Source organism: Lagenorhynchus albirostris, chromosome 15 (assembly GCF_949774975.1).
Source record: "Lagenorhynchus albirostris chromosome 15, mLagAlb1.1, whole genome shotgun sequence".
NCBI classification, from domain to species: domain Eukaryota; kingdom Metazoa; phylum Chordata; class Mammalia; order Artiodactyla; family Delphinidae; genus Lagenorhynchus; species Lagenorhynchus albirostris.
In genome coordinates this window covers 82008711-82025413 of record NC_083109.1, presented here as the reverse complement: position 1 = coordinate 82025413, position 16703 = coordinate 82008711, and the positions used below count along the sequence as shown (strand labels likewise).

At 44.5% G+C, this 16703-nt stretch overlaps 1 protein-coding gene across 17 annotated transcripts in view; it reads right to left on the bottom strand.

The window, feature by feature from the left end:
• The window catches only part of KPNA7 (karyopherin subunit alpha 7), a 141589-nt gene that overhangs the window by 97776 nt on the left and 27110 nt on the right, over nt 1–16703 (bottom strand). For 11 of the 17 annotated variants that reach the window (XR_009535673.1, XM_060124366.1, XM_060124365.1 and 8 more), the window contains 8 exons: nt 16171–16253; nt 15481–15749; nt 14013–14095; nt 11482–11745; nt 9371–9604; nt 7680–7862; nt 5193–5339; nt 53–208 (listed from right to left, as the gene is read on the bottom strand). Coding sequence is in view for 16 of the 17 variants with exons in the window: in XM_060124366.1 (XP_059980349.1) it covers nt 53–208; nt 5193–5339; nt 7680–7862; nt 9371–9604; nt 11482–11745; nt 14013–14095; nt 15481–15749; nt 16171–16253 (1419 nt within the window). In the remaining variant the exon portion in view is untranslated. Of the gene's footprint in view, nt 1–52; nt 209–5192; nt 5340–7679; nt 7863–9370; nt 9605–11481; nt 11760–12202; nt 12510–14012; nt 14096–15480; nt 15750–16170; nt 16254–16703 lie in introns of those variants that run through there. The other 6 variants (XM_060124376.1, XM_060124378.1, XM_060124371.1 and 3 more) reach the window with 4 other exon arrangements.

Genomic DNA, 16703 nt, shown 5'->3' with positions numbered 1-16703 from the left:
AGGTGAAAGTGTGGAAATTTTTATTATCATTCAAATTTTAAAAGCTTTATACCTGTAGTACACCAAGGGGAAGGGGTTCTTCAAGAGGTGACTTTTTGGGTCTGGTCCCTGATTTAGGAGTTGTGGAGCTTTGGTATGTGTTTGTTAAGTGCTTTAAGAATTCGTGACCTTGGTCCCGGGCTGGTAAGGTTGTGCCAGTCCCTTCTTCCTTCAGGGGAGAAGAGACACTGTTATACCTCCAGGCTCTCAGCACATTATTCCTGCACAATTGACTCCTTCACATCTTCTGTGGATTAGAATTTGCTCTGTCAGACTTGAGGCTCCCTCAGAGGAGAGATCAAAGGAGAGAAGCATTGAACTATTGCTCAGGATGGACCTTAAATGCAGTTTGTGCATGTGGTGAAACATACATCCCATAAAATTTACCCTTTTTCACCACGAAGTAGACAATTCAGTAGCATTACTTCGCCACCACCACCATCTGTCTCCAGAGCTTTATCATCATTTCAAACCACAATTCTGTACCCATTAAACAACTCTCCATTCCCATCTCCCTCCCAGCCTCTGGCAACCACCCTTTTACTTCCTGTCTCTATGAATTTGACCACTCCAGGTCCCTCATGTATGTGGAATCATACAGTATTTGTCCTTTTGTGTCGGGCTTTTTTTTTTTTTTGGCCGCACCGCGTGGCATGTGGGATCCAGTTCCCCCAACCAGGGATCGGACCTGCACCCCCTGCATTGGAAAGGCAGAGTCTTAACCACTGGACCTCCAGGGAAGTCCCCTGTGTCTGGCTTATTTTTAAAAGCAGTTTTGTTATAAAGAACATTAACCTTACATTGAGTTAAGGGTATGATAGGTGTAGCAATTGCTTCTAGGTCAGAAGTCTTTAACTTGGAGCCCTTGGAGGAGTCCTCAGGAGCCGTCTCCCCTTTAAGGGATGAGTTTCCTAATTACAAGGTTTTCTTAGGAGGCTTTAACCCAGAAGATGCTAATCACTGTTCTGGGTCTTCTCTGCTTTGAGAGCATCCTCTTGGTCCCAAACTAAGATTAGCTGCCACTCATTAGGAAGAGCTACCAATCTGGTCATATTTACTGTATGGCTCTGGATTTTGCTAATGATTCAAGTTTGACACCTAACAGAGTGTAAACCCCTAGTCCCATGTTTACCTGGCCACTTAGGAACTTTGATCTCACCTTCCTCATATGAAAAATATCTAATGGAAGACTACAAAGAGTCAATGAATCTACGACAAAGGAGGCGAGACTATACAATGGGGAAAAGACAGCCTCTTCAAAATATGGTGTTGGGAAAACTGGACAGTTTACATACAAAAGAATCAAACTGTACTACTTTCTCAAACCATATACAAAAATAAACTCAAAATGGATTAAAGACTTAAATATAAAACCTGAAACCATAAAACTTCTGGAAGAAAACACAGACACCAGTCTTAGTAATATTTTTTTTGGATAGGTCTCCTCAGGTAAGGCAAACAAAAATAAACAATGGTACTATAGAAAATGAAAAAGCTTTCTGCATAGTAAAGAAAACTACCAACAAAATGAAAAGGGCTGCCTACTGGATGGACAAAGATATTTGCAAATGATATATCTGATATGGGGTTAATATCCAAAATATACAACTCATATAACTCAGCATCCAAAAAAAAAAAAAAAAAACCCTGATTAAAAATGGGCAGAGGGGGCTTCCCTGGTGGCGCAGTGGTTGAGAGTCCGCCTGCCGATGCAGGGGACACGGGTTTGTGCCCCGGTCCGGGAAGATCCCACATGCCGCGGAGCGGCTGTGCCCGTGAGCCATGGCCGCTGAGACTGCGTGTCCGGAGCCTGTTGCTCCGCAACGGGAGAGGCCACAACAGTGAGAGGCCCGCATACCACAAAAAAAAAAAAAAAGTGGGCAGAGGAACTCAATAGATATTTTCCCAAAGAAGACATACAGATGGCCAACAGGCACATGAAAAGATGCTCAGCATCACCAATCATCAAGGAAATTGCAAATCAAAACCACAATGAGATATCACCTCACACCTGTCACAATGACTATTATTAAAAATACAACAGGGCTTCCCTGGTGGCGCAGTAGTTGAGAGTCCGCCTGCCGATGCAGGGGACACGGGTTCGTGCCCTGGTCCAGGAAGATCCCACATACCGCGGAGCGGCTGTGCCCGTGAGCCATGGCTGCTGAGCCTGCGCGTCCGGAGCCTGTGCTCTGCAGCGGGAGAGGCCACAACAGTGAGAGGCCCGCGTACCGCAAAAAAAAAAAAAAAAAAAAAAAAAAGTGCTGGTGAGGATGTGGAGAAAAGGGAACCCTCGTGCACTGCTGGTGGGAATGTTACATGGTGCAGCCACTGTGGAAAAGAGTATGGAGGTTCCTCAAAAAAATTAAAAACAGAGCTACCATATGATACGGTAATTCCACTCCTGGGTATATACCCAAAGAAAATGAAGACACTAGTATGAAAAGATACATGCATCCCAATGTTTATAGCAGCATTATTTACAATAGCCAAAATATGGAAGCAACCTAAGTGCCCACTGATAGATGAATGGATAAATGATATGATATTATACATATATATACACACAATGGAACATTACTCAGCCATAAAAAGAATGAAATCTTGCCATTTGCAACAACATGGATGGACCTACAGGGCACTGTGCTAAGTGAAGTAAGTCAGACAAACACAAATACTGTATGATTTCACTTATATATGGAATCTAAAAAGCAAAACAAACACAACAGAAATAGAGTCATAGGTAGAGAGAACAAACAGATGGTTGCCAGAGGGAAGGGGGATGAAAGAAATAGGTGAGGGAGATTAAGAAGTACAAACTTCTAGTTATAAATGAGTCATGGGTATGAAATATACAGTATGGGGAATATAGTAATATGTAATATCTTTGTATGGCAACATATGGTAACTAGATTTACCTTGATCATTTCCTATACATTTAAAAAGGTATAGAACTATCAGATCACTATACTGTGTATCAGGAACTAACGTAGTATTATAGGTTAATTATACTTCAAAAACAAGCAGACTCATAGAAAAAGAGATCAGATTTGTGGTAACCAGAGGTGGGGGCGGGGAGGGGAAGGCAAATTGGATGAAGGCAGTCAAAGGGTAAAAACTTCTAGTTATAAGATAAATGGTTGTTAGGGATGTAATGTGCAACATAAGTAATATAATTAACACTGCTGGGACTTCCCTGGTGGTGCAGTGGTTAAGAATCTGCCTGCCAATGCAAGGGAATCTGCCTGCCAATGCAAGGGACACGGGTTTGATCCCTGGTCCAGGAAGATCCCACATGCCGCAGAGCAACTACTGAGCCTGCGCTCTAGAGCTCACAAGCCACAACTACTGAAGCCCGCGCACCTACAGCCCGTGGTCCGCAGCAAGAGAAGCCACCACAATGAGAAGACCATGCACCACAACAAAGAGTAGCCCCCACTCGCCACAACTAGAGAAAGCCTGTGCACAGCAACAAGACCCAACGCAGCCAAAAATACATAAATAAATTAATTAATTAAAAAGACACTGCTGTATGTTATATACGAAAGTTGTTAGAGTAAATCTTAAGAGTTCTCATAACAAGGAAAAAAATTTTTTCCTTTTATTTCTTTTATTTTATACCTATGATATGATGGATGTTCACTAAACTAATTGTGCTAATCATTTCATGATGTATGTACATCAAATCATTATGCTGTACACCTTAAACTTATACAGTGCTTTATGTCAATTATATCTCAATAAAACTGGAAGAGAAAAACCACAATGGGATACCACTTCATACCCATTAAAATGGCTATGATCAAAAAACAAAACACAAGAAAACAAACAAACAAAACAACAACAAAAAGAAACAGAAAACAAGCATTGGTGAAGATGTTGAAACATGGGAACCTTTGTGTGTTGATGTAAAATGGTATATACACTATGGGTAACAATATGGTGGTTCCTCAAAAATGAAAAACAAAATTACCATATGATCCAACAATTCCACTTCTGGGTATCTACCCCAAAGAGATAAAAGGAGGAATTCGGACATATCTGTACTCCCATATTCATAGCAGCATTATTCATAATAGCCAAAAGGACAACCCAAGTGTCCATCAGTGAATAGATGAACAAAATGTAGTATATCCGTACAACAGAGTATTATTTAGGCTTAAGGGGGGAAATTTTGACAAATGCTACAGCACAGATGAAACTTGAAGACATTATGCTAAGTGAAAAAAGCCTGTCACAAAAGGACAAATACCACACAATTCCTCTTATGAGGCACTTAGTAGTCAAATTCACAGAGACAGAAAGTAAGATGGTGGTTACCAGGGCCTGGCGGGGAGTGGGGGGGGTGGGAAACGGGGCATTTATTGTTTAATGGGGACAGAGTTTTCATTTGGAAAAGTTCTGGAGATGGAACGTGGTGATGGTTGCACAACAGTGTGAAATGTACCTAATGCCAGTGAACTGTACACTTACAAATGATTTACATGGTAGAGACTTCCCCAGCGGTCTAGTGATTAAGACTCTGCCTTCCAGTGCGGGGGCTGCGGTGTGATCCCTGGTCAGGGAACTAAGATCCCACATGCTGTGGGGTGTGGCCAAAAATTAAAAAAAAAAAGATTTACAAGGTAAATTTTATGTTACATATGTTTTACTATAATAAAAAGCTTTTAAAAAGTATCTAATGCTCTCTGATCATTATTCCCTGCTCCTGCAGGAATTCTGGGAGCCTTTTGTTGAGTTCATTCCCAATCAACATATTCTGGAAAGAGACAACATGCAGTAAGTAGCAAAAAAGTTTGTTCAAAAGCTGGGCCTGCCTTCATTGTTTGTATTTCTCAGTACAAAGTCACTTTAGCATCATACTCCTTTCTTCCCCCTCTCCCTCCCCTAAGAGAGGCGAGTAGGGGAAAACAAAAACAAAAACGAGTGAAATTCTACACCAGAGGCAGCAGGACAAACTTCTATGAGATTAATGGGTCTAGAACAGCTTCCAGGAGCCAGGAAGCTGCCACTCAAAGGTGGCCTGGATAACATGGATGGGGAGAAGCTCAGGGCCAAGTCATGAGAGAAGCCCGCCTGTCCATCACCCACATCCCAGGAACAGCTCAGGTACCTGCCAGGTGATCACCTGCCCAGGAGGTTTGGGCACTTACCTCAGAGAAGTGTCTCTCAGTAATGTTCAGAGCAGTCAGGGCAATCTGACGGTTCTCGTGAAGTTGCAAAGCCTCAATTCTATCAATCCCACCGAGTCCTTCTATCAGCAGACACATGCTTTCCTTCTGAGAAATCTTCTCTGCTGCCTGTGGGCCGTAGAAGAGTGAGACTCTGCACCAAAGCGCTTAGGATGTGGGGCTTCACCTCAGCAGAATCGGATGAAAGCCACCCACTCCAGAATGGGCAGTTGTAGTGTTATTTTCCCAGACTGACTTAAAATTGCATTGTCTTCCTCTCATTTTGGATATTTGTCATCTGTCTATTGAGGTTTATCTTCATTGCACAAAATACAGTATTTTTTTTTTCTGAATATGCCATCATCTATATATCCATCACTAAACACTATTTGGTAGGTATCTCCCTTCTAATTAATAGAGATTGCTTTAAAAACAGAGAAAAGAATGTTCAAGTGATGCTATGTAAATGCAGATGTTCTGGCCCTGCACTCCCTGGAAAGCCTTGAGGGGTCGGGCAGGAGACCCTGGGTGACAGAAGCCACACCATGGCAACTAATGAGGTCCCTGGAAACAAATGATGTGATTTGATTTCATCCAATGCTGATCATTGGATTTCTCATCCATGGGTATTCACTCACTCAACATTTGTACATATACTACGCCTAGAGCCCGTGCTCTGCAACAAGAGAAGCCACCGCGATGAGAAGCCCATGCACCACAACGAAGAGTAGCCGCAACTAGAGAAAGCCTGTGCACAGCAATGAAGATCCAGCACAGCCAAAAATAAATAAATAAAAATAAATAAAAGGAGTCCTCCGGTGTTACTTTGAAACTTTTCAAATGGCTTAGTCACATATAAAAAGACCTTAACCAAATGAATATTGCCAGCCCCCACGATGGCCTGAGATGATCCCAGCCTCTGGGTATTTATGCCCCTGTGTAGCCCCCTCCCATGTTGAAATGGTCTGATCTGTGTAACCAATAGGATGCTGTTGAAATAACCTCCTTCACAGGTCATAAAAGACATTGGGGCTTCCACTTTGCTTTCTAAGGTCACTTGCTTCAGGGGAAGCCAGTTGCCATGATGCGAGGGCACTCAAGCAGTCCCAGGGAATCCATGTGGTAAGAATAACTTTCTAGGCATGTGAGTGAGTCATCTTGGAAGCTGATCCTCCAGCCTCCACCAAGCCTTCAGATGAAACTGCAGCCCCAGTTTCCATCTTGAACTTCATGAAAGACCCTGAGCCAGAACCATCCAACTATGCTGCCTCCAGATTCCTAACCCCAGAAACCATGTGAGATAATAAATGTTTGTTTTAAGCCACCAAGGAGTAATTTGTTGTTCAGTATACAACCGACACAAATAGTATGTAAATATTGGCTTAACTTACATTTCAGAAATAAGACTTTTCTAGAATTCTAATTCAAGGCTTTGTAGTCCATTTTCCCAGCCACATAGCTGAATGGAAAAGGAACTCTAGTATGGTCCCTCGAGATCTATCATCGCTAACGTCCTGCTGCTTCCTTCAAGTATATTCTATGTTTCAGTCTTCCAAAAGAGCCAGCCACGTGGCTCATTGACTATTTTTTTCCTTGCTTCAGACCTTTGATTGGTTTCTCCTTCTCACTCAGAGCAAGTCCACGTTCTCACAGAGCTTCCGTGATCTGGCCCCTGGGTCCCTTGAGCCTGTTTCCCACCACCTTTCATCCCTTTGTTCTGCTCTGGCCACACCCCCCTCCTTGCTTTTTAAGATTTCCTTCACCTAGAGTGCTCTTTCCCAGGTATCCACAGGACTCACTTACTTCTTTCAGGTCTTTGCTCAAATGTCCTTCCTCAGTGAAGTTTCTCCTAACTACTACATATAAGAGATCACCATCCCCTCTCCACTCTGGGCCATCAGTAACTACCCCTCTATCAGATATATTTTACCCGTAACTCTCTATCTGATGTCTGTTCCCCTCCCCACTAATACAAAAGCTCTATAGAACAAGGACTTTGCTTTGTCATTTCCTGAACATCTAAAACAGTGCTGGGCACACAAACACTTATCTGAGAAAATGAAGATGATGGACCTTCTTTGAAAGGCCTCTTGTCTTGTCATCCACAGGATGTGTGGACAAAGGGAGGGGGTGAGGAAGTAGAGAGGAAAAGAGAATCCTAGTTAGGTTTTTTGTTTTTGTTTGTTTTTTGTGTGTGTGGTATGCGGGCCTCTCACCGCTGTGGCCTCTCCCATTGCGGAGCACAGGCTCCAGACGCGCAGGCTCAGCAGCCATGGCTCATGGGCCCAGCCGCTCCGTGGCATGTGGGATCTTCCCGGACCGGGGCACGAACCCGTGTCCCCTGCATCGGCAGGCGGACTCTCAACCACTGCGCCACCAGGGAAGCCCCTAGTTAGGTTTTAAGGACCAAATTAAACATCTTAATTTAGAGACTGCTATTTAGAAACCCACCTGTTCAGAACAGCTCACCTGGAGGATAAAAAAGAGGATGTCGAGAATGATGAGAACAATTTTGGTGTCTGGGATGGTGAGAAGATTTATTAGTGGCTCCAGGACTCCAGCCTGGACAAGCTGGATCAACTGGTCCACGGTGCCCCCAGTTGTGAAGTTAGCCACTGTCCAGACAGCCTCTTTCTGGACTTTAAATTCTCCCTGCAGAGAGAGAACATTTCCATTCTTGACAGATCCTAAAGAATTTAAATATAGTGATGCAAACATGGTTCAATTTCTAGGTAGGCTGGACTACCTAATTCCCAGGACTATATGTGCAATTTACACAGAATCCCTTGGCAACCTGCCTTTAGTTTTTGAGCAGAAGACAGCATCTTTGAGAAGCCAAGGAGGAGGAAAGGCAGACTCATGTGGGGTCTTAGAGGGAGGTTCTAAATTCAAACAGACTCACTTTCTTAAGTCAGGTTATCGGAAAAAGAGAACCAACATCACCCAATCAATACAAATTAGGGATTTTAGGTTATAGTGACCCATGGCTACATTTCTAGTCTTTCTGCTCCAGTAAAACTTTGGACAAGAAGCTCCAGAGCTACAAAGTTGAGCACACAGTCTGGAGGGGACAGAGGAAAGCCACTGAAATATCACTCAATGCATCACTTACATTTATAAAAAGCACTTGGCCCAGAGAGAAGGGAGTCATTTATCACAGATCCTTCTATCCCTTTGAAGGAGGAGTTATTCCCATTTTATGGCTGGGGAAAACTGACTCAGTTTAAAACAAAGTTAAAAAAAAAAAAAAACACCAAAAAACCCAAACCAAAACAAAAAACGTATGGCTCCAAGCAAGCTATAGTTCAAAAGGTACAGTTTGAAAAAAGATTACTCCTTGATCCTGACTAGATGTTTCTGATTAGAATACGTACAGACTCACAGCAGGATAGGAAGTGTCCGATAGACTGGAAGATGCCATGATTTGGGTAGCAAACCTGCGCTACCTTTTTGTACCTAATGCACACTTGGGAACCCACCAGCCAACCTGAGAGCAGGACACGGCCAGTGCCTCCTTTTCCCCATCCTACACAGTAACCTCTGTCCGCAACCCCAGGTCACCACTCCTGACTTGTTTCACAAGTCGATGGTTTAAACATAGCTCATCCACTAAAAGGTGACAAAAAGAAATGCTGACCCTCGTAATTGTCCTGGGGAAAGGAAGTGGGAATCAGGAGGAAGAAGGAAGCTTTATTGTATTTCTACTGTTATATCTGGATTTTCTATATATATTACCCCTTTCATCAATGTGATTTTTACACTGCAAAGTCTTCAGTGTATAATATCACTGTAACCCGATACGTTTTTCCTCCTAAAACAAAACCAAGCCAAACCTCATCCCTTTTTGCCAAGGAGAGTAGATGGCACATTCTTTTAACGCTAGAGATGAGCCAGTATTTACCAGCTCAAGATTCCTCTGGGTATTTGAGCTGTGGGATCACCTTTTCACTGGCCAATTCTTGCTGAGTCTTCTAAATTTTTAATGGATTGTTCAAAATGGGATGCCCCTTTCTTTTTTTCAGGGAGAGTTAGGAAACTTAATGTTTCATAGGTTCGTCGTGATCTCAATTAGTTTTGCTTCTCAGCCTGCCTCTGAAGAGCTAAAGAAGTTCAACACAGGGCCCGCTGGAGAGTAACCTTTTGTCACGTGGGCCACTTACGTTTTCTAGAACAGCCACCAAGGGAGGCAGCACACCGCAAGCGATCAGCTGCTGGATGTGCTGGCGGGGCCCCGCGGCCACGTTGCTTAGGGCCCAGGCTGCCTCCTTCTGGATGGAGGAGCGGGGGTGTGTGAGGAGCTGGGGCAGCACAGCTAGGATGCCTGCGTCCAGGGCCAGCTGGGTCTGGTGGTCTGTCCCTGTGACAATGTTCCCCACAGTGCGCAGAGAGGGGGTCTGGAAGAACAAGGTGAGAAAGTGTCACCAAGTACCATGAATTCATCACCGTGGAAGGTGACCATTGCACCAAGCTCCGTGCCCTCCCAAACATCCATCGTGCTGTGCTGATGGTTTTCTGGAAGCCTGTGAACAATGATTATATCCACGATCCTTATTAATTCTGTGCATCCATGGCTGTTTACATAGTTTAAAGGTACTCGCTAGCCTCCCAGTAGTTCCAGCTCAAGTGGTATAGAGGTCAAGAGATATATTATCAAATGATGCTGTCCTTTTCATATCCTTACATTGGGAAAATTGGTAAATTGGTGGTTGCCTTTACAATGTAATAATTTCTACTGAATTTGTACTTAGCACGAGTATCAAGTTTCTGTTGTGGGGACTTCCCTGGTGGCACAGTGGTTAAGAATCCACCTGCCAATGCAGGGGACACGGGTTCCAGCCCTAGGGTGGGAAGATCCCATATGCTGCGGAGCAACTAAACCAGTGTGCCACAACTACTGAGCCTGCGCTCTAGAGCCCGCGAGCCACAGCTACTGAGCCCGCGAGCCACAACTACTGAAGCCCGCGCGCCTAGAGCCTGTGCTCCACAACAAGAGAAGCCACCGCAATGAGAAGCCCACGCACTGCAACCAAGAGTAGCCCCCCCTCGCCGCAACTAGAGAGAACTCGCGTGAAGCAACAAAGACCTAATGCAGGCAAAAATAAAATATAAATAAATAAATAAATAACTAGTCAACCACCACAAACCACTTTGGGAATGAGGCTGGTCCCTATAATTAACCTCATTTAAAAAAAAAGTTTCTGTTGTATATGTTATTAGAGCTAGTGAAATCTCAGTGGCCTTTTTGTTTTGGTGTATTCATAAAGCTTCTCTCAATAACCTTGAAGGTCCCCAGGATGGGTCTATGATTGGGCTTAAGACAAGTGTCCTAGGAGGGCTGACTGTGGATTTATTTTGGTTTCTCTGCAGGGTAGTGGCAGCCCCAGCACAGCCCATCAACAGTTCTAGAGTTTTCCTAGCCTATCATGCTAGGTATCTGCTACTCGAGTGAGAGATGTTAGAAGTGCCATAGGCCAATCACAGCCTTGCCAGGACTGCCGCAGCTGGGCCCCAAGCCCCCACGATGAACAACTTCTTGAAGATGTTGTCTTCACACCTTCCATGATCCCGGCACTATCCCCAAACTAACCTTGACTTCTGAGGAATGCTACCCTCATCTCAGAAAAGATGATGGCTAAGACTGCATAATATACAATATTAGGCATAGAAATCAAAAGGGGTAACCATGCTTCAAACTACATTTTCAAGAAGTATATTATGTAAGTGACATATGTCTCAGAGTCAAGTATTTGACCTTGGTTTTACTTACTTTTCACCTATATCTGAAGTAGTCTAAGAGAACCAGCTGGGGAGAGGATAAGGGGGAATTATCTTTTATACTTGAGTAAGAAATTCAAATGTTACAAGCTTCACATTAAAACACACACACAGACACACAAACATGCACACCAACTTGTTAACATCTACATGCATAGACCAGTAGAATGAAAGGCCACAAAAGAATAGTTCACTGGGTGGAGGGATTATAAGCAATTTTAATTGGTGCTCTTCTATCTTTTCTAGTTATCAGACCAAGAAAAAGTAAGTCACTGAATACCCACTAGGATTTTGGATCAAAGTCGATTCAAGTCTTTGGCTACAGAGTAGCAGAGACCAGGGAAATGCAGATGAACAGCTTTGTTCCAGGTAAAGGATGAATGTCAGCTGGGGAAGGCTTGGGGGTAGGAGAGAACAGAACCTGCTCGAGTGACGATGACCCACAGACTCTAATCTGAAGGCCCCTACAGAGACCGACACGACCCGGGACACTTACCAAGACATTGAGTTCTGAGCTGCTCATGAGCTCAACCAGCCTGGGCAGGACCCCCGTGTCCACCACTTGGCCGATGCGTGTATCACAGCCGTCAGTGAGGTAGGACAGAGCCCAGCAGGTGTCCGAGAGAACCTCTTCATCTGGGTGCCACAGGAGGTGGAAGAGGGTGGGCAACATCTGCTTCACTGCGTGATCAGAAGGGTATGGGTTCTTGTTCCGGCACAGGTTGGACAAGGTCCACGTGATGTTCCGCAGGAATGTGACCTGTAACGAGGAGACTGTCTCCAGCAAGGGGTGCAAAGAAGGAAAACACCAATGGCAATGTGTCCTGACCATCTTTGATCAATAGGATCGACCCGCATGAACCCAAGCCTTTGAGCTTCAAACAGGAATTTATTCTAGGTAATAAGTATAGGAGGAACGCAAAGAATGAGCTTTGTTTTATATGCAAACGTCAGATGGAGGTTTCCTTATATTCTTCAAAATGTCCTTCCCCACTTGACTCGATTGATGACCTAATTTCATTTCTCATTGATGAAACAAAGATCAAGCAGGAGTTACTTGGTCTTCCCACCAGCCTATGAACTCTACCAACATGTCCTAACCACGTTTTTGACCTTCTATTTGAAGATCAGTCTTCCCATCCGTCCCCAGGATCACCTCTCTCCTCTGGATCAGTCCCACCAGTATAGAAACACACTCTGCGACATTCAGCCCCTACCCTTGGTGCCTCTCCAGCCATCACCCCACTTCTATTTTTCAGAATCCATCCTCAAGGAGGCATCCGTATTCACTGTCTATCTTCTTCTACCCCTTCTAGTCTGGTTTCTTCCCCTACTTCTTTGGAGTTAGTGATGAAATCAGCTCCTTCCAAGTCACCAAATCCAAGCTTTTTGAAAAAGCTCTTTTTGCCATCTGTGACACCAAGCCTGGTGTTGTACTGCCAAATGGGCTGTTTCTTCTCATTCTTCTTAGCAGGTCCTACTGAGTTCTGAATTTCAGAGCCCTCAGGACTTGGTCTTGGTCTTCCTCACACTCTAGAGCAGAGGTCAGCCAACTTTTTCTGTAAAAGGCCAGATAATAAAGTTTTTCAACTTTGCAGGCCACGTGGTCTCTGTTGCAACTTATCCATTCTGCCCTCTAACACTGCAAAAGCCACAGACAATATGTATGTAAATGAATGGGTGTGGCTGTTTATTTCAAATAAATAAAACTTTATTTAAAAAAACAAGCAGTTGGCCAGGTTAGATTGGCTGATCCCTGCTCTGGCTGACCTTGCCCAGCTGGATGACACATACATGCACAATCATCTAGATAGACCTGCATATCTATCTATCTGTTGTTGCTGCAATGATGCCTCTCACTGGCTTCAACTTAATAGGTACAACTAAGGCTCCAGTTCCTTCTTCCCTCTATCCTCCCCACATCTCCAGGAGGACAGTGCTCTAAACAAACTAACCTGAAACCCGAGGGCATCCTCACTTCTTTCTGTCTCCCCCTTCTATGCCCATCACAGCAGCAACCCAGGTCCATTTGCTTCTCCATCTCCCTCTGCTATAATCCTATAGCAAGAAGCCAGAATGGTCTTTCTGGAAAATCAGGCCACTTTTCTTCCTGCCTTGAAACCCTCCAAAGCCTTCCTTTTGCCACCAAGATGATGTCTAAGTCCCTTGCCCTACTTGTCATGTTATATTGCTCTCTCCTTGCAAGCTCCCTTGGTCATGCCAGCCTTTTTCCGGTTCAACCATATCAGGTTCTCTCTCACCTTGAAGGCAGGGCATCTATTCCCTTGACTTTTGGAAGCTGCCTTCTCTTCATTTTTGTTTGAGGCAAATCTAGAACCCAAATTCCATTCCTAACCCAGGGAGTCCTCTAGTGTTGCCACAGCAATCAACTTGGACCCTAAGCTTCCAACCTAGACCCTATTTATTACCCAGGAACAGAACTGGTGAGCCACTAATTCTGTCTGTACCCCTGGAACAGAGAGCTCAGTCATCTACTTTTGCAGGATTGTAAGCTTAGAATAACTTGAATGCATCTCTTCTAATCCCCAACGCCCCCCGCAAAGAAAGATCAGCACTACTGCCCTTGAGGACAAATTTGGATCAACTTCTACCCAAAGTAATATTCAGTCCTAGGCCTTGTTCATCATTACTATTGTTAGGGGGCCGGGCAGCAACAACATGGCCTAGCATTGATTTGGAATTACATACCCCATTTCCCAACTTTGGGAACCTGTTACCTAACTAGGTTATCTCATTAAAAAGACACTCACTGGGGACCTCCCTGGTGGTCCAGTGGTTAAGAATCTGCCTTCCAATGCAGGGGACGCGGGTTCAATCCCTGGTCAGTGAACAAAGATCCCACATGTCACGGGGCAACTGAGCTGCACGCTGCACCTACTGACCCCATGCACCACAACTAGAGAGAAGCCTGCACACCGCAACAAAGAGCCCGCATGCCGCAACTAAGACCCGACGCAGCTAAATAAATAAGTGAATAAATAAAATTAATTTAAAAAAGACATTCACTGGTATACTTGATGAAACCAGGGTCAGCAGACGTGGAATGGCATCACTCAAGATAACGTCGTCTCTGAATTTTGGTCCATCACCTACAAATAGACAAGAACATGACACTCAAAGAGGGAACAGAGAGAGTCCTGGGGTGGGTGAGTAATTCTTCACAAGTCTCTGCAAAGGGGGAGAGGCCAAAACTCATTCCTGGGTTGGGCAAGTAGATACTGTAGCCATGAACTAGACCCTGGGTCTCTGACATGTTGGTTGAATAGATGGCCTGATGTGGAAATCACGCACCACACAGCAGGGATTGCTATAAGCAGAATCTCTGGACCCATCAAGAGCCAGCCAACTGGGCCCAGGCAGCGCGCTGTAAATGCTGGTGGCATCTCACAGCATGGTTCTCAGGAGACAAAGGCCACTATGGACCAAACTGTCTTCCCAGAAGGCTTTGACATGGGGCAGTAACTTCCAAATGCAACTCAGAACAAAGTCTGGGAGATGGACAGATTCTAGCCATCAGTTTTCTGCTACTTTGGCTAGAATACCAATTTTAGACCCTAGACGTCTCAGCCTGTAATTCTTCAATCATCAGGCAAGGTATAAGTTATACTGCACCACCCGATTTTGCCTGTTCCTTACTGCACTAAGCAAAATGAGAGACGAAATCTCTGTAATAGTTGCTTTATTTCTGCAAGCTTTTAAAAAGTAGACTTATTTTATATTCTGTGTTTGCTAATTCCATCCTCTGAAGTCCTTGGAGGTCTAATCACATTGTTTGCTTCTGCTGACTCAGTCATAGTGGATTGTTGACTTTCTGAACTTGAAATTGCTAATATTTAGCTGATCTTAATTTGTCAAAATCCTGAGGGGCCCGACTGAGTTTGTTTCCCCCAGAGAGCATCACATTTATATTCAGCCAGGGATCCTGGAGTTCCTAACCTGACAGCACTCACTCCCCAGCTTGTGTTTTCCCAGACCATGCAGGGAATACAGTATCCAGTCCCAAATCCATGAAGCCAGTCTTAGGATTGCGTTTTCAGGGGAGACTTTTATCCTAAACTAAGCAGACATTTTCGTGTGTATTCCCTGGGCAACTTTCACTGAAGGTAGAATTCTTTTAGGGTACTGGGTGATGTAAGGGTCTGTCATAAAATCCCCACATTGCATGAGCCAAAGACTTGTCTTTTGTTCCTGAAGCCACTAAGCCCTGAGGCTGTAGGACCCCAGTCTTAGCAGGTGTCCCTAGGCAGCCTGGAGCTTCAGAACATACCATGCCTTCTGGTTTCAGCTTCAATTTTTGGTCTCTGAACTTGACTCTGAATTTCGGAAAGACCCGTTCTACTCTTCCCAGCATTGCTAGGTATTTATACTTAAAATGTCTGATCTACAATACTACCCAAAGAATTCCCATCGCATGCCACTCACAAGGCCCACCATTTTCTTTGCCCCCTGCCCCCCACCAAGGGGAGAGGCTCACCTGCTATATTACCAAGGGCCCACACTGCCTGTTCACACACAGTCATATGAGGGGAAGACAGGAGCTCAACCAAGGGCTGGATGGCCCCTCCGTCCACGACAGCACGAGTCAGCTCCGAAGTACCGGAGGCAATATTGGTCAGAGCCCAGGCTGCCTCGAGCTGCAAGTGGGGATGAAGGGATGACTTCAGGAACTCCACCAGCCTGGGAATGAGCCCTGCATCAACAATCAGCTTCAGAGGAGGGTTCTTTTCCCGGGACAGCATTTTCCTTCGTAGTGTAAGAGAAAAGACAAGAACATGTCCTGTGAGGCAGGTAAGAAGAACCTCCTTTATGGATGTTCTTGGCATTCCTAACTATCAAATGAAACAAACCCCTGGGCCTTCATATCCTAGAGTTCAGCCTGTAGCACTCTGCAGTGATGAAGCAATATTTTTCCCTTTAGTTATTATCTATGAGCCGCCATTCCTGTTGAGGCCAATTTAAATTAAGCCATTCATCTCTGACCACACTTGCATATCTTAAGTTGTTCTCAAGGACAGTGTAGAGGAGCAATTTCATCTCACTTTTGGATGGACCGGCCTTTTCCTATATTGTGTGGGCATTTTGCCACTGCCAAGAAACCAAATAGGCTGCTGGAACCCATTTCTAGCTATGCATCTGTCAATAATACAAGTCTGTTTGGTGATACCTGGCTGCCTGGGTGGCCTGGAAACATAGTTCTGGATCTGAGGCATTGACACCATTGATTATTTCTTGCAGGGTGAGGCTGACCTGCAAGGAGACATACATTCAAGTCAGAGTCTCTGCCAAAAGGAACCACAGGTCATCTAGTCTAGCCATCTATCTGATTAGAAGAAGCTGGCTTGAACACTATGTCTCAATGTGTATGCTGGTCTGTATTAGGGGAAGGAAGAACATTTGGTGGTCTCACTGATTTGTGGGACACTCCCCATGCTCTGGGGGATAGGTAATTCCTATCATCACTTGGATCCCCAGCACCTTTTTATCCCATGCAGTAAGAACATGCTAGTGGGTGGCAGCAAAAATGGGAGAACAAGGACCTCAAAATTCTCTCCTCCAGAAAAGCAACAAGAAACTTGAAAAATAGAATCAACTTTTTTAGAACTCTGGAAACTGACCAAAGGTTTGCAGCAATTTGTTTTATTCAAGCTGAAAAGGGTTTATTCAAGAAAAATGTCTAAATCTCAGTAAGAACAGCAA